Raw genomic sequence first — 15,706 nt, 5'->3', positions numbered from 1 at the left:
GCTCTGGTCGCTCCCGTTGTTGGGGGAGGGGTGCCCAACTTCTTGGCGTCTCTGGGCCACACTGGAAGAAGAACAGTTGTCTTGGGCCACACATTGAATACACTGCAACACATCATCACAAAAAAATCTCATGGTGTTTAAGTAAACGTACGATCTTGTGTTGGGCCACATTCATAGCCATGCTGGACCGCATGCGGCCTGCAGGCCGTGGGGTGGGCACCCCCGGTTCCAACTGAGGCCGTCCCGGGAATGATGGGTCCTCCCTCCCCGGCCTAATCTGGAGCTCCAGCAACGCCCCAGACTCCCAGCACCCATCTTAGCTTTTCCACGGCACTTCCTTTTTTTTCTCGATACTGCACATTTGTATCAGTTTTGGTTTTTGTCCATTTCCCCCACGAGGAGAAATAAATATTTCATGAACACATGGACTTTTTTTCATCACGTTTTTGCCACGCTTGGAATAGTGCCTGGCAGAGAGTAGACATTGAATGCGCAGGAGCAGCGCGAGTTGTCTGGTGGGGGATGCACCCCTGAATAAAGATGCAGCCCAGAGAGCACGCTCACTGCCGTGACTGGGAGGCCAAGGTGCCTTGCTCCAGTAAGAATCAGTTTTTTAAAAGATTTTATTTATCTATTTTTAGAGAGAGGGGAAGGGAGGGAGAAAGAAAGAGAGAGAAATGTTGACATGCCAAAGAAACATCTGTCAGTTGCCTCTTGCATGAGCCCAACTGGCGACCTGGCCCACAACCCAGGCACAAGCCCTGACTGGGAATCGAACTCGTGACCTGTAGTGCTGTGGCATGATGCCCAACCAGCTGAGCCATGCCGCACAGGGTAAGAATTAATTTAAAGAGCCCTGGCTGGTGTAGCTCAGTGGATTGAGCGTGGGCTGCGAACCAGGCATCGCAGGTTCGATTCCCAGTCAGGGCACATGCCTGGGTTGCAGGCCATGACCCCCAGCGATCACACACTGATGTTTCTCTCTCTCTCTCTCTTTCTCCCTCCCTTCCCTCTCTAAAAATAAATAAAATAAAATCTTTAAAAATTATTTAAAGGATTAATTTAATGAAGAAATCATCCCCTGTTTGTCTGGACAGTGGAAGCTGTCATTCTGTTTAGTCTTCTCCTTTGTGAATGAGGCAGGTCCTGTGCCACGGGGTGATTAGAGGCTACACATGCAGGTGTCACCCGAGTTCCAGAGAATTCAGGACATGAAACTAAGCAGGTGAATACACGCTGGTGCTCACGTTTAACCCACTGCCCCCACCCTGTGACTTGGTTTCAGATGCCCCAGGCTGGAAGGCGCGTGCACGCGCAGCCCCTGCCAGCACGGCGGCACGTGCACGGACTACTGGTCTTGGCAGCAGTGCGACTGCGCGGAAGGACTGACCGGCAAATACTGCGAGAAATGTACGCGAGCGCTCCGCCCCCCCCCCCCCCCCCGCACCCCCACGGGAAATCCCAGTAACCGGGACAGGTGTAAATGTGTGCACCTCGGCGTGTAACTGAATTGTGCTTTCATTCCGAACATTGGAAATGTTCAACTGACACTAATGGGTGAAACACAGTGACGTGTTAAAATTTGTATTTTTAACTCGAGGAAGGGTGATGTCCCTTTAGAATTATTTACTAGGTGCACCATTAGTTTCCATTTATAAATATATTATTTATTTATGTTTACCTCTAGGAATGCTAGGCAGTTTACAAGGCCGGGAGATATATTTAGACTTGGGTTTCATATTATCTGCTTTTAGGTAATGCTTCCCAGGTGAATATTTCATATTTGGTAGAAAGCATAAGTGATATATCACTGCACACTGAGCTCAGAACATCCTATAATGCATTATAATCTATTACAATAAAAAATGATACTCTAATTTTAACTTTAAGTTATTAGAATTGGTTTTCCATATTACTTTACAAATCCTTTCATTAGTTGTTTGTTTCTAAACCTCGTGTTGGTCAGACAGGGCGACAGCCCCGCCACTGTTGGGCTGTGGGGTTCCCTAAGTTCAAGCCGCATGTCCCATGGGCTAACCCACCCTGACGGGCTCTCTGTGATGAGAACGGCTTCATTTTCACACGAGTGCTGACTACGTAAACCACTGCATGGAACTGACTACTTTTTACAGGAGTCATTTGGTTCTATTGTATGACAATGAATTGAATTCATGATAAATCAAGGATACTGTAATCCAAAAGACATTAGTAGCAGAGACATAATTGTGTTTAATTATTTAGGATAAAATTAAAACAGAAAAAACACTTGGACAAATGATATTTTGTAAAGCAATGAGTAGGAACCCAATTATATCTGTAATATAAAATGAGTCATTGGCTTTAGAAATGTCTGGATTTTCCAAAAATAGATATAATTTACACACTATAAAATTTAGGTTTTAAGAGTATACCATTTAATGCTGAAACCCATTTGTGTTCATTCTCTGTCTTGTTTTTAGTTATGGTGCTATAACCAACTTCCATATTTTAATAGTGTAAAAAATTTATCAGATTATCACAAATTATAGTTATATATCATAATTATACATGATTAAATATACATGAATAAATTCTACATGATTATTACTAATCATAAAATTCATTACAAAAATAAATATTTGATGGTACACTTTTTCCTTCAAATTTCTAATGTGCTAGAGACTTTAAAGACTGCAAATCACGTTAACTATGAAAATATATATTCACTTAAGAATTATGGAAGCAGGGAGACATTATCAACAAATAACGCTTCCCTGTGTTTCTCCAAAATTTAATACGTGGCTTTCTCTTCAGCTAGTCACAATTTATCTCAGGGATCAAGTACTTAATGACTATTTCCCACATGATTAATGCCTATCATAAAATGTTTTATATTTCATGGTTCTGAAGTGGATTTAAGCCTTAAAATCCACTCATGCAATAATTCACAAGCGGGGATTATTTTTTCCATAGGAGAGGGGTGGGGGGCATGACTCCTGGACGTTAATGTTTTCAGAGTCCCTTTTTGTAGTGTTTTGTCACCTCTAATCCCTCTGTGAGAAGTAATGGGTGCACTTGTTCCCCCTTCCCTTGCTGGCGTGCAGCGGTCACTCCGGACACCGCCCTGTCCCTGGAGGGCAAAGGGCGCCTGGACTACCACATGAGCCAGAACGAGAAGCGGGAGTATCTGTTGAGACAGAGCCTACGAGGTGCCGTGTTGGAGCCTTTTGGTGTGAACAGCCTGGAAGTAAAATTCAGGACGAGAAGCGAGAATGGCATTTTAATCCACATCCAAGAAAGCAGCAATTACACCACGGTGAAGGTGAGATAAAAGCTAATGATGACTTCACTGGACTCGACCACCTGCCGCGTCACGGTTTAAATCGCTCCTCCCGTAATTCCTGTCCCTTGCTTTCACAGCCCATCGGAGTTCCCACTGACGCTGGGCACTCGTCCAATGTCGTCCGTCTTAACCATTTCCCGGGCATTGGCCTGCGCAACAAAGATCTGAATGGTCTGGTTTCTAAACACTTTTGTCTTGGTTTAGAGGAGAGACCACTGCTAGGTAGGCTGGCACAGAAAGAATTTTCGTGGTCTGTTTTGTCTAATAAAAACTTACATTGCCTTTCCCCTAGTGTTCAACAAAGTAAAACAAAAAGATAACGTATCTTTGAAATGGAAAAATACTTTTCTCCAGGAATTATCTCAAACACTAATATGCATGCAGGGTGGGGCATAAGTAGGTTCACAGTTGTTCATGTGGAAAATGATGCAATAATTAATAGGTAATAAAACAAGAATAAATTAGGTTTTGTGTACTCACCACTGTAGACCTACTATTGCCCACCCTGTATATGAAAGGGCCGGGAGGGAATTAGGCAAAACATTTTGAAATTATCTGACTTTACTCTGGAGCATATATTTGATTTACTATCTGGGTAAACCCTGTGAAATGAAGTATCTTCAGAATTATAGTAAGTAAAATGATAGCTAAATTCTCCAAGTAATTTTTAAATAAATAATTTTTAAACATTATGTTTCATGAAAACAGTGGATTGATTTATCATTAGGCTTTTACATAATTTGCTATTTTTTCCTCAGTTGTAACCGAGACACTACACTGGTGAGTAATTATATTAGACATGCATTTTCCATTGGCTCAGCAATTGTAATTTCTAAAACTATTATTCTGCTTTCTATTTCACAAATAAAATATCTCTTTTATCATCGTCCTCTTCAGTTTAGGTATATTAACTACTTTCTACATTATTTTATATATTATAATTCTACTCATAATTTTATGTGAGTTTTGGTAAATTCCTTAAAAAAAGATTCCTTGATTTTTTTCACCTATAAATCAACATTTTGAAAATTACTGAAAGCTTAGTTAATAAAAAATCAAAACGCATAGAAAATGCTAGGTTTAACTCACACATAAAACTAAAAATAAAAACAGATGTTCACCTTTCAACTTCAGCCTTTTTATTCTAAAAAAATCTTCTCTATCCAAGCCAACTCCGGTTGTTATGTTCCATGTACACATCTTTAATAAGAAGTAAAAAAAAACACCGATCTTTTAAAAGTTCTCATATTATAATCCCCCAGGCCCGTCCTCCCCAACGGGGGGTGGCTGTACCCTGCAGGCACAGCCCGCGATGTGCCCACCCATGATTCATTGTCATGGTGGGGGAGCGGGTTGTGGGGTATCTCTCAGTACCCTACAGTGCACCCACAAAAGCGGAACCACTCAGTGTGAAGTGTCAGCAGTGCCAGCGTGAGAGCCCCCACCCTAACCCAGGACGGGGGAGCATCCTCAGCCAGCGACCGCACCCCCTCGGGGGACACAAAGAGCCCCGCCCCGGAGTTCACAGGCAACTTGCAAAGCCAAGCACACGAGTCAGGGAAGACGGTTACTAGTCACTGTTTGTCATTTGCATTGAGAAGTGTCCTGGAAGCCAAGAAAGCAAAGAAGTAAAAGAGAGACGTAGACCTCCCCAGCCCACGAGAAACATCTTTTCTGCACGTCGAGCCGAGAGGCTTGGACGCGGGGCTCCGTGCCTTATCGGCGGAGCTGCTTCCAAGTGCTCGTGCCACTTCCATGACATATGAGACAGTGCTGCACGGCAGCACCTCTGTCAGCCAAGACATGCAAAACACAGCGCGGCCGGAGACATCAGTGACAGGGTTTTTCTTCCTTAGGGAAGGGGCTGAATGTCAGGGTCCGTTTTTGTCAGCAGGAAACCCTGCACGTGCAGCCACCCCCCCGGGCACGAGGCCTCTCCGGACCGCGTGGCGTCGGTAGCAAGCGCTCCCAAAGAGGCCGGGAGGGGACATGCTAACGGATACAAATAAGGCCTAATGAGACCCAATGCACGTTGCTTCTGGAGGAAGTTTTGAAGAGCAGCTCTTCAGAGATTTAGGAGCTTGACGGGCGAACGAAGTACACTAAAAAACAAATAAATAAAAAGAAATAAAATACAACTGAAAAAGGATGAGTAAGGAGAATTAAATAACAGCAGGAGAGTGGTCATTGTTAGCAGGCAAGTCACACGGATGACAGGGACCTGCTCTGCTCCTGCAGGCAGCCCGGGGCGCTAGTTCAAGGGCGCTGCTGCCTATCAGCCAGCTTATCAGTGAGCCGGCCCCTGGTTTTCCTCTTTCTTTCTCTTGGCTCACTTTCTGACAGTTTCTTTCTTTCTTTTTTTTTTTTTTAGTTTTTTTACGTACTCCGAAACAGTCAGCTTCTCTCTCTCTCTCTCTCTCTCTCTCACACACACACACACACACACACACACAAGTGAAAATAAAAGGGTGGCCTGGATTCTGTGCATTTGGAGGAGCGAGGGTCAGGGTGGGTAGCCATAGCAATGTGAGAAGAGATGAGAATATATGAATCGATGGAGTCTGTCTGGATATAAAAGAAATGAAGAAGAGGACGTCCCGGGGAGAAAAGCAGAAGGAGAGCACACGCGTGTGGCGGCGGGCTGGCACTGCAGTTGGAGTGTGCGCCACGGGTCTCCCCGCTTGCGTGGCGTGTCATGCGTCTCCACGTCTGGGGGGCTGTTAAAAAAAAGTGGATGATGGACTTTCTACTCCAAATCCGTTCTGCTGTGTGGGTGCATAGCTTTTTGGTTTTTGTTTTTCAGTGAGCCTAGGTATCTTGTACAGACTTGGGATGAGGGATTCAGAGCTCTGTCGATTAAAAAATAAATAAATGAATGAATAAACCGATGAATAAATAAGGCAAAACACTAGCATGATGTTTTGAAGGTTAAAAAGAACGCAGGAGTTCGGTACAGCGTTATCAGGGGAAAGGAGACCCTTGGGATGCTGCACTGTTCTCGCTGCACCCACTCGGGGGGACGCGCGGAGACACCCTCTCCAGAGAGAAGGATGGACGCGCTGTGATCTCTTGGGCGGGCGAGAGGCGCGGAGCCTGAAGCAGGCTTGTCCCAAGGGTGTCTCCGAAAGGGGCTGTGCCTGCGACCGAAGGGAACGTCGCCGTTTCTGCCCTGTCAGGAGACCTTGCCCGTTTGGTGAAATGTTACTGTCATTTCACCCCAACTGTCTTTTTTTTTTCCTATCTGAGTTCGGTACTGAAATCTATTATTATCTAGAGAGACTGCTTTAGTAAAATAGTACAATAGGAATAACATCTGTAGATGCGTGAGGCATATTTTCCACAGCACAAACGAACTGATTTTTCCTTCCACCAGAGGTGCCTGCTGCACAGAGCCGTGGCGTCTGATCGGAGGGACAGAACAGCCGGACCCCTCCTTTCGTGCGTGTCACGGGAGACTCGTGTCACTTCATCCCCTTGCCGACGCACCAGCTCTGTCTGGTGGCTCGGTGGGATGACGCTCTCTGGAGCGAATGTTCATCCGGCTCATAGATTATTGTATTTTCTAAAGTATCTGTGCAGAACCCGGGAAACCTGGTGGTTGGAAACGGGGGAGGAGCATCCTGTCCCCCGCGGTCTCTGCGGGGCACAGTAATCGAAACCGACTACCCCGCAGATAACCGGAAGAGGGCGCCCGCGGGAAGCCTCGCCCGGCGCGTCGTCCTTAAGAACTCACCCCGGATGCGTCGTTTTTTTTTGACCCCAGTAACTGATGTAAATAATAGGCATAATTTTTCCCCAGGGTTTTAGTGTGTCATAGATGACAGCTAACACAATTTATTTTGTCTTTATTTTTGCCAACTGTGCTTCATTATCTAAGCATTGATTTTTTTGCAAGGAGTTTTGCCTGTTTTGATCATTTTGACCATTTACTAAACTGACCTTTTTTTTTTTTACTTTCACCATTGCCATTCAATTATAGGAAGTCACTCACAAAAAAGTTTTAATTTACTTATATTAAAATGAGTATTCACCCCATTATCATCTTTGTTATGTTCTGGAATGTAATTCTACGCATCTTGAATAATCAGGCACAAATATAATAACACCTTGAAAACGGTCGAAACTATTAAATGTGAAGGTATATGTTACCTAAAGTCACAGAGATAGATGAGTAAATATGCTCTAATACAACCAATCTCTTCACCTGTTCTATCTGCTTAGAATTGATCAATTGTTTAAGGTTTTGTTTCACTTTTGTTTTTATCCAAGCATATTGTAGTTAATTTTACAATCTTTTTGATATTTTTATAGATTAAGAACGGCAAAATACATTTTACGTCAGATGCCGGGATCGCTGGGAAGGTGGAGAGAAACATCCCTGAAGTGTACGTTGCCGACGGCCACTGGCATACTTTTCTGATCGGGAAAAATGGAACCGCCACAGTACTGTCGGTCGACAGGATATACCACAGAGACATCATGCACCCTACTCAGGACTTCGGTGGCCTCGACGTGCTCACTATGTCCCTGGGGGGGATTCCACCCAAGCAAGCTCCTCGGGACACTCAGACGGGTAAGTGCTGGTGTGGAGTGCGTCACGAAGGAAAGGGGGGTTGGTTCTCTCGCAGTTGTTGCGTTTCTGAGACTATTATATACATTCAAAGACTGCCATAACCATCCTTAGAAAGTTTATGATGGACTATCGGCCGTCACTTACTTTAGACACTGGCATTTGTTGTATCAGGTCGTAATTCAGCCCGTGGTGCTTTGATGGTAAATGTAGAGTAAGTCCAGGATTACAGAACCCAGGACCTTGGGGAGAGATGTCACAGGTGAAAGATGAAACTGGGGGATGAGGCGGGGTCTTCTACATCATGACAGAGTCTTGGTCTTATTCTCAGAACAATAGGAAGTTACAAAAAATTCGTCTTAGGAGTGCCCAGCGACGTTAATGATCGTCCAGGCTCCACCCTGGAGGACGCACTGGCGGACACTGGTGGACCTGCTGAGATTAGCTGGGAACGCACCGCGGCGATGCAGGCGAGGCATCGCGTGAGCTCGGGCGAGTGTAGTGGCACAGGAGTCGTCAAGGAGTGGAGAGGGGAGAAGTATTTTAAAAACATAATGAGACTGTTGGGGACTCGGGTAAAAGTCAGGGAGGTTTCTGACTTTTCAGCTAGAAGGAGGGCAGTGCCCCTGAGGAAGGCAAGCACAGAACAGTACGGAAAGAAAGGGTCCTTGGGACATACTGAGATTTTGGTTGGGGACCCTTTGGGTGTGGAGCACCTTGGAGAAAGACCTTTCAGTAGCTGGCTAGAATCAGGAGCGGACTGTGGCTGGAAACAGGTGTTAGGAGTTAGCAGCGGCGAGCAGGTAACTGAAGTGCTGGGCGTGGACAGGATGGAAGGAGCAAGAAAGGCGCCTACGTCATGGGGAGAACTCCAGGGGAACAGGAGCAAACACAGACGTCAGAGCTCCTGGGAGAAGAGTGGGTCGGGGATGGGAAGGCTAAAGGTGGAACGGCACCCTGGGAAGAGGAAACTTGACAACTGCATGGGAGAGTACTGCGGTTAGGGCATCCAAGTTCAAGTCCAGATTGTAGGTCGTTTACATTTAGCTTATTTGGGAATGCCCATGTTGATTCATTGGGATCTTTTAGGAAAAGAAGTCACTGTAAATCGTGCATTTTCTTAGTGAGAAAATAGATTCTTGGGCTCTGGGATGAGAGCATCAGCAATATTAGCACACTCTAACGGAGTTTCTCAGCTTCTTAAAAAAATAATCACTACCCTCTAAGGAGCCATTTTAGATATTTTCTCCTAACCCCCATGGTCTCCACCTCATGAAACACAGAGCTATACTCTGTATCTGCCCTTTCAAATTTCTCAAACCACTGGAAGAGCTAAGATTTCCCTTTTGCTGCCCAAGAACCTGTGCTCAGCACCTTGGGGGCAATATTACCGCCGTGGAGAGGGCATGGTCTAAAGATTGAAGCTATTGGCCTATTTTTTTATTCTTTCCAAGTATTTGTTAAAATACATTTCACTTCTATGTATGCACTTCTTGGTCTGTAGACTACAGAAGTCAAACAAATAGATAATTAAATAAATAAAAACAGGGAGAGAAAGCAAGCTCTGCCTGTTTGAGCCACTCAAAAATCTTCGGGAAGAGAGGGGTCGGAGCTGTCCTCCCCGTAGTTTGGTTGTGGACATCTCCCCCGTCTTGCTAAGAAGTGAGGCTGTCAGATGCACAGACTTATTGCCCTTGACCTTCATGGTGACTCTTAGCCTGGGGTTGCAGAACTCTTGTGATGAAGCTTCCCTTGACCCGATGCCCCCCGGGCGGTGTCTGAAGCCTTTGGTGTTCTCTAAGCCACCCCGGTCCTCCTTATCTCCGCAGGGTTCGACGGCTGCATCGCGTCCGTGCTCTACGGCGGGGAGAGCCTGCCTTTCAGCGGGAAGCACAGCCTGGCCTCCATCTCCAAGACGGACCCCTCGGTGAAGGTCGGCTGCCGCGGGCCGAACATCTGCGCTAGCAACCCCTGCTGGGGAGACTTGCTGTGCATCAACCAGTGGTTCGCCTACAAGTGCGTGCCCCCCGGGGACTGTGCCTCGCACCCCTGCCAAAACGGGGGCAGCTGCGAGCCGGGCCTGCACGCCGGCTTCACCTGCAGCTGCCCTGAGTCGCACACGGGGAGGACCTGTGAGACCGTGGTGGCCTGCCTCGGCGTCGTCTGTCCCCAGGGCAGGCTGTGCAAAGCCGGCAGCCCCGGAGGGCACGTCTGCGTGCTGAGCCCGGGCCCGGAAGAGATCTCGCTGCCCCTGTGGGCCGTGCCCGCCATCGTGGGCAGCTGCGCCACGGTGCTGGCCCTGCTGGTCCTGAGCCTGATCCTCTGTAACCAGTGCCGGGGCAAGAAGGCCAATGACCCCAAGGAGGAGAAGAAGCCCAAGGAGAAGAAAAAGAAGGGGAGCGAGAACGTTGCTTTCGATGACCCCGACAACATCCCGCCCTATGGGGACGACATGACCGTGAGGAAGCAGCCCGAGGGGAACCCCAAGCCTGACATCATTGAGAGGGAGAACCCCTACCTCATCTACGATGAGACCGACATCCCCCACAATGCGGAGACCATCCCCAGCGCCCCGCTGGCCTCGCCGGAGCAGGAGATCGAGCACTACGACATCGACAACGCCAGCAGCATCGCCCCGTCCGACGCCGACATCATCCAGCACTACAAGCAGTTCCGCAGCCACACCCCGAAGTTCTCCATCCAGAGGCACAGCCCCCTGGGCTTCGCCAGGCAGTCGCCCATGCCCCTGGGGGCCAGCAGCCTCACCTACCAGCCTTCCTACGGCCCGGGCTTGAGAACCAGCTCCCTGAGCCACTCGGCCTGCCCCACCCCCAACCCGCTGTCCCGGCACAGCCCCGCGCCCTTCTCCAAGTCCTCCACTTTCTACAGGCACAGCCCCGCCAGGGAGCTGCACCTCCCTGCAAGGGACGGCGCCGCGGCCGAGATGCACGGCGGCGGTGACCCCTGCCAGCCCGGCATCTTCAGCTACGCCGCCAGGCTGGGCAGGAGGAGCAAGAGCCCCCAGGCCCTGGCCGCGCACGGCTCCAGGCCCGGGAGCCGCCTGAAGCAGCCCATCGGGCAGATCCCTCTGGAATCCTCCCCTCCGGTGGGGCTCTCCATCGAAGAGGTGGAGCGGCTCAACACGCCCCGCCCGAGGAACCCCAGCATCTGCAGCGCCGACCACGGCAGGTCGTCGTCCGAGGAGGACTGCCGCAGGCCCCTGTCCAGAACCAGGAACCCCGCCGACGGCATCCCCGCCCCTGAGTCCTCCTCCGACAGCGACTCGCATGAGTCCTTCACGTGCTCGGAGATGGAGTACGACAGGGAGAAGCCGATGGTGTACACGTCCAGGATGCCCAAGTTGTCTCAAGTCAACGAGTCGGATGCAGACGACGAAGACAATTACGGCGCCAGGCTGAAGCCCAGGAGGTACCACGGCCGCAGGGCCGAGGGCGCGCCCGGGGGCGCGGGGGCGCCCGGGGGGTGCCGACAGCACGCTGCCCTTGAAGCTGGGGCCGCAAGCCGGGAACTTCAACTGGGACAACCTTTTGAACTGGGGCCCTGGCTTCGGGCATTACGTGGACGTGTTTAAGGATCTGGCGTCTCTCCCAGAAAAAGCAGCAGCCAACGAGGATGGCAAAAGCGGGACGAGCCAGCCAGCCCCCAAGGACGGCGAGGCGGAGCAATACGTGTGAGTGTGAGCAGGTGTGCACGGCTGCACCAGGGAAACGAGGGCACTCCCGCCGCCGCGGCCAGGCCGCCGGGCAGCGCAAAACCGGCCAGTAAGCACGGGTGTCGGAGGGAAACTTTGAAAAATAATAACCACATGCTGCTGAAACCGACTCACACCAACTTTAATTTAATGTGCTTGGTTGTTGCATTTTCCACCCCCCCCCCCCCCCGCCCCTGCATGCATCGTATTGTGTGGGTAGTGATGTGGCGTGCAGCATCCGGCAGTCTTCTTCTTACCACTGTTTGCTTTGTGATTTGGAAACGTAGTGCCGTTGCCATTGCTGAAGCGAACTCGTTGCTCTCCCAGTGGGGTTGTGTACTGTTGCCGTTGTGTTATTACTGTGTTCTGCATCGCAAGATCCTCGAGGTTTAACAGATCCTTGTACAGCGTAGGAAAGAGCCCTCCCATCCGCGAACGAAAGACCGCGAGCTCATGCTCTAAGGGTTGCAGATTCCATATTCGATGTTGCTGGGGTGCGTCCGGAGATTGGAATACGTTCTACATGACCGTGGGTACTGAAGTTCAGTCATTGCGTTCAGCACTTTAGGACTTCCTTATGAAATCGTGTTAAAACTTCTGACTCTCCTTTTGCGTCAACGGCGATGGTCTTCCGACTTTTCATCAGGCTTCCACTGGGAACAAAGGGGTCGTGTGGGGTCGGTCCCCAGGACTCTGCCACCCTCCGCGGTGGCACAGTGCCGTCCGCCGCGCCTCTCAGAGACACTAGCAAAAGTTATTTATTGAAAAATGTTCTATGCTTTTAAAATTTTAAGAGTCGACTTAAGAAAGCCTATGATCGGACTTCCTGCTCAACCATTTAGCATTTACCCCGAGTACCCAGTTTTTATAATTTATATAAAGTCCAGTTTCAACACTTCTTACTTTCTGCCATTTTGTAGATCATTTTTTAATACCGTGTAAAAACTTTTTTTTTTTTACACCTGAGCTGTGTTTTTGATACTGATATTTTCCTATGCTGATAGTTTTCTTACTTTCCGGGAAGGTAAGAAAATACTTTTTTTACATTTGTTACTTATGTAACGTTCATATTTTCCACATTTTGATATTTGTAACATACTGTATGCTTTCTACTTGTAAATGCCAACAATAGAATTAAAATATTTATTTAAAATACGTTGTATCCATCGTGTAATGTCACCTGTTCCTCTCTGTCGTATTTTCTCCCCTGATTGAAAACAGCCTCTCCTTGTCGGGAAGGTATGTCAGGTTGAACCATAAATGGGCGGCCTCTTTTTCTTTTAAAAAACACGACTATGGATAATTGCCAGAACAGATATCTTAAGGTCGCTTCAGCGCCCTTCTCCCTGCCAGAGTTCCCGGACTTCCCCAGAGCGTAATGAGCTTCAGCGAGACTGGTCTCAGGGCACTAACCCTGTTACGAACTCGGTGTGAGCATTCTGGCAATAAAGGCTGGCAAGTTCCCCATAGAGTGCGTTCGCTGAAGGCCGGCTTCCGACCAGGCTTTTAGTTACAGGAACAGCCCGGGATTAAAGCTCATTGTGGAAGAATGTCTGGGTCTCACTTTCGCCCCAAAGTCCAGTGGTAGAGAAAGAATGAGGAGGAAGGTTCTGCACTCGCACCTCAGTCTTCGATTGCCCTGTGGCATCAACTCTAAATGAATTTTACATTATTTCTGCCAAGACGAACCCCTGCTTTCAGGCGGCCACCCGACAGTGAAAGTCCAGGAGAGGAGTCGAGCCAGGGACAACATCCGCTTGCACGCAGACGGTTGCATCTGGGAGAACGGGACTCCGCAGATTACCCGCGGTCTCGGAGCTTTCCGGGATGCAATTCTGCGCCAGGCCTGGTCGACGTTTGCTGTGCCACGGGCTGCCCTGTATCCAACAGGGATTTGAACAATATGTGTAAAAGTTTTTAGTAAATAAAGTACTTTTAAATTAATACCAAGAAGTTGAAATCTAGTCCAGAATTATTTTGTCATTTCATAATGTTGGGGCTGTGTTTTCTGTTGCAGAATAGGAAATCAAATGTGGGTTTAATCTAAATTACAACATTCCTATGATGTGGTGTAGACGGAGTGCAAGACACTAATTTTTTTTTTTTGTCACCTGCAATGAGCAAATGTGTTTTGGTATTTCCTTACGAATTTTAGGATTATGGATTTATGAGCCAAATATGGGACCATGCTGATTGCTTCGTATAACTCAAAACAGAATACGTTTTTTTTTTCTCTCCAGAAACTCTGAAGCATCTCAATGTCTTCAAGGATATAAACTCTGTAATTGAGAACAGAGCCAGAGTAAAATGATAAACAGGATCATAGCTAAGGGTTAAGGGGAAAGAACGCGATGCCAAGATTCTGTGTTCTAATTCTCTAAGAATCCTTTGTGAGATAGAGGATTACGGTTTGCCTGATTAATCAACCCCAGTTTAAGAATCGTGTCGGATTTTTCTCGGACAATTTCTAGCCTCTGGTTCTCCTTGGAAATCTTTTCACTGGAGTCAGAACGATACCTATAGCAGAACAAATCAGGAACGTGGGCACGAGAGGCTCACGTCACGTGCAGATGCGTCGCCCACGTGCTGAGAGGGCGGGGGATGCATCGAGAGTTAGAGGGGAGAGTCTAGACAATGGACAAGGCAGCGGCTCCTCGAAATGAATGGCCAGGGGTGCCCTGCGTGTTCACACACACAATCGTGACCTCGGAATTTTAGTCCAGCCCCTGTAAGGGTCTATTGGACTTCCTGGAGTGCAGTCACTCTGCGGGACTTCTCCTGCGTGTGTGTTGTGAGCACATGACTTCCCCTCAGGGGCACACTGAAAACACCGCGGCGGCCGTGTGGCCCAGAGAGGCCGCGGGTGCCCCTCGGACGGGCAACAGGGCACAGGACTGGGGTGGCCCACTTCTTAAGAGGCACGTTGCTGCTGCTTTCAGGACTGTTTCTGGAATTTTCTAAGTCAGCTGATGGTGTCAATAGTTTATTCAGATACCTTAAAATTATTTTAAGAAATGGAGCTGTCAGAAGGGCTTGGAGCCCTTCTCCCGTGTTGCTATGAAAATATTTGACACCACCGTGGGTGATGAGAAATATAACTGATGAACTATTGAAAGTTACGTCCTTTGTACATATTTTATTTATAAGGGAAAATAAAATATATAACCGTGTGATTTTATTACTTCCAGACACTGCATCTAAGAACAGATCACTCTTTTCATGAAAATTCATTTTTACTCCCAGACACTGCATCTAAGAACAGATCACTCTTTTCATGAAAATTCATTTTTACTCAATGTTTCAGCCATGCACTTTTTTCTTTTCCCCATTTATGTTATAGATCTAATTAAGGGACTAACATTTCTAAATGACCGAATTTACATTCCCCTGGGAAAAATAAGCCTGGACGTCCAATGTGTTTTGGCATACACCATTAGAGCTTCTAATGTGAAATAAGACATGAAAGTCTATGATTAATCTAGTATACATTTCTTAAAGATATTTTGAGTGAAATGCCACATGACTAATAATGGACATGGTTACCGCTACTGAGCCAGCTAATAGCTTTTTAAAAAAGTCCTTACCCAAGAATATATTTTTATAGCTTTTAGAGAGAGAGAGGAAGGGGGAGGGGGAGAAAAGAGGAGAAACCTATGCATCTGTGATATCACTACAAACTAATATGTTCTTGACTGAAGACCATGAAATGCAATAACTCCCTTTAACAGAGAAATAAACCGAGATGCAAAGGAGTTCAGTGCCCTGGGGAAATCCATTTATCACGAATGATAATTAGGACACTTTACAGGCCAGGAACTCTTCTAGACCATGGGATAGAATAGTGATGAAAACAAAGGACCTTCCTTGATGGAAACACATTCTAGCAGAGGAGATGCACCATCAGCCAGTGAATACAGGGATGAGTAGGCGCCGTGATACCCAGTGGGGGCAGATGCTAGCAAGCCAGCTGGGTCAGAGGAAGAGGGAAATGGTGGTAAGGGGCTATGCAAGCTGTTTTGTGTGGTTAATCAGGGAAGACCTCTCTGGGGAGGTGACATTTGAGCTGATTGCTGAATGAGGCAGGTAGGACAGTGAGCCAGGG

At 47.7% G+C, this 15,706-nt stretch overlaps 1 protein-coding gene across 1 annotated transcript in view; it reads left to right on the top strand.

Moving 5' to 3' along the window:
* FAT4 (FAT atypical cadherin 4) overlaps positions 1–12,759 on the top strand; it is a 144,587-nt gene extending 131,828 nt beyond the window's left edge. Inside the window, 5 exon segments of the mRNA XM_045830851.1 lie at positions 1,286–1,410; positions 3,084–3,301; positions 7,634–7,895; positions 9,722–11,366; positions 11,368–12,759. Coding sequence (XP_045686807.1) covers positions 1,286–1,410; positions 3,084–3,301; positions 7,634–7,895; positions 9,722–11,366; positions 11,368–11,587 — 2,470 coding nt within the window. The 3' untranslated portion in view covers positions 11,588–12,759.
* Positions 12,760–15,706: the final 2,947 nt, after the last annotated feature.

The sequence above is a fragment of the Phyllostomus hastatus genome, unplaced genomic scaffold, assembly GCF_019186645.2.
Source record: "Phyllostomus hastatus isolate PE091 unplaced genomic scaffold, TTU_PhHast_1.1 phas_contig_159, whole genome shotgun sequence".
Taxonomy (NCBI): domain Eukaryota; kingdom Metazoa; phylum Chordata; class Mammalia; order Chiroptera; family Phyllostomidae; genus Phyllostomus; species Phyllostomus hastatus.
Note: the sequence above shows the minus strand (reverse complement) of the source record. Positions and strands in the feature narration are given on the sequence as shown.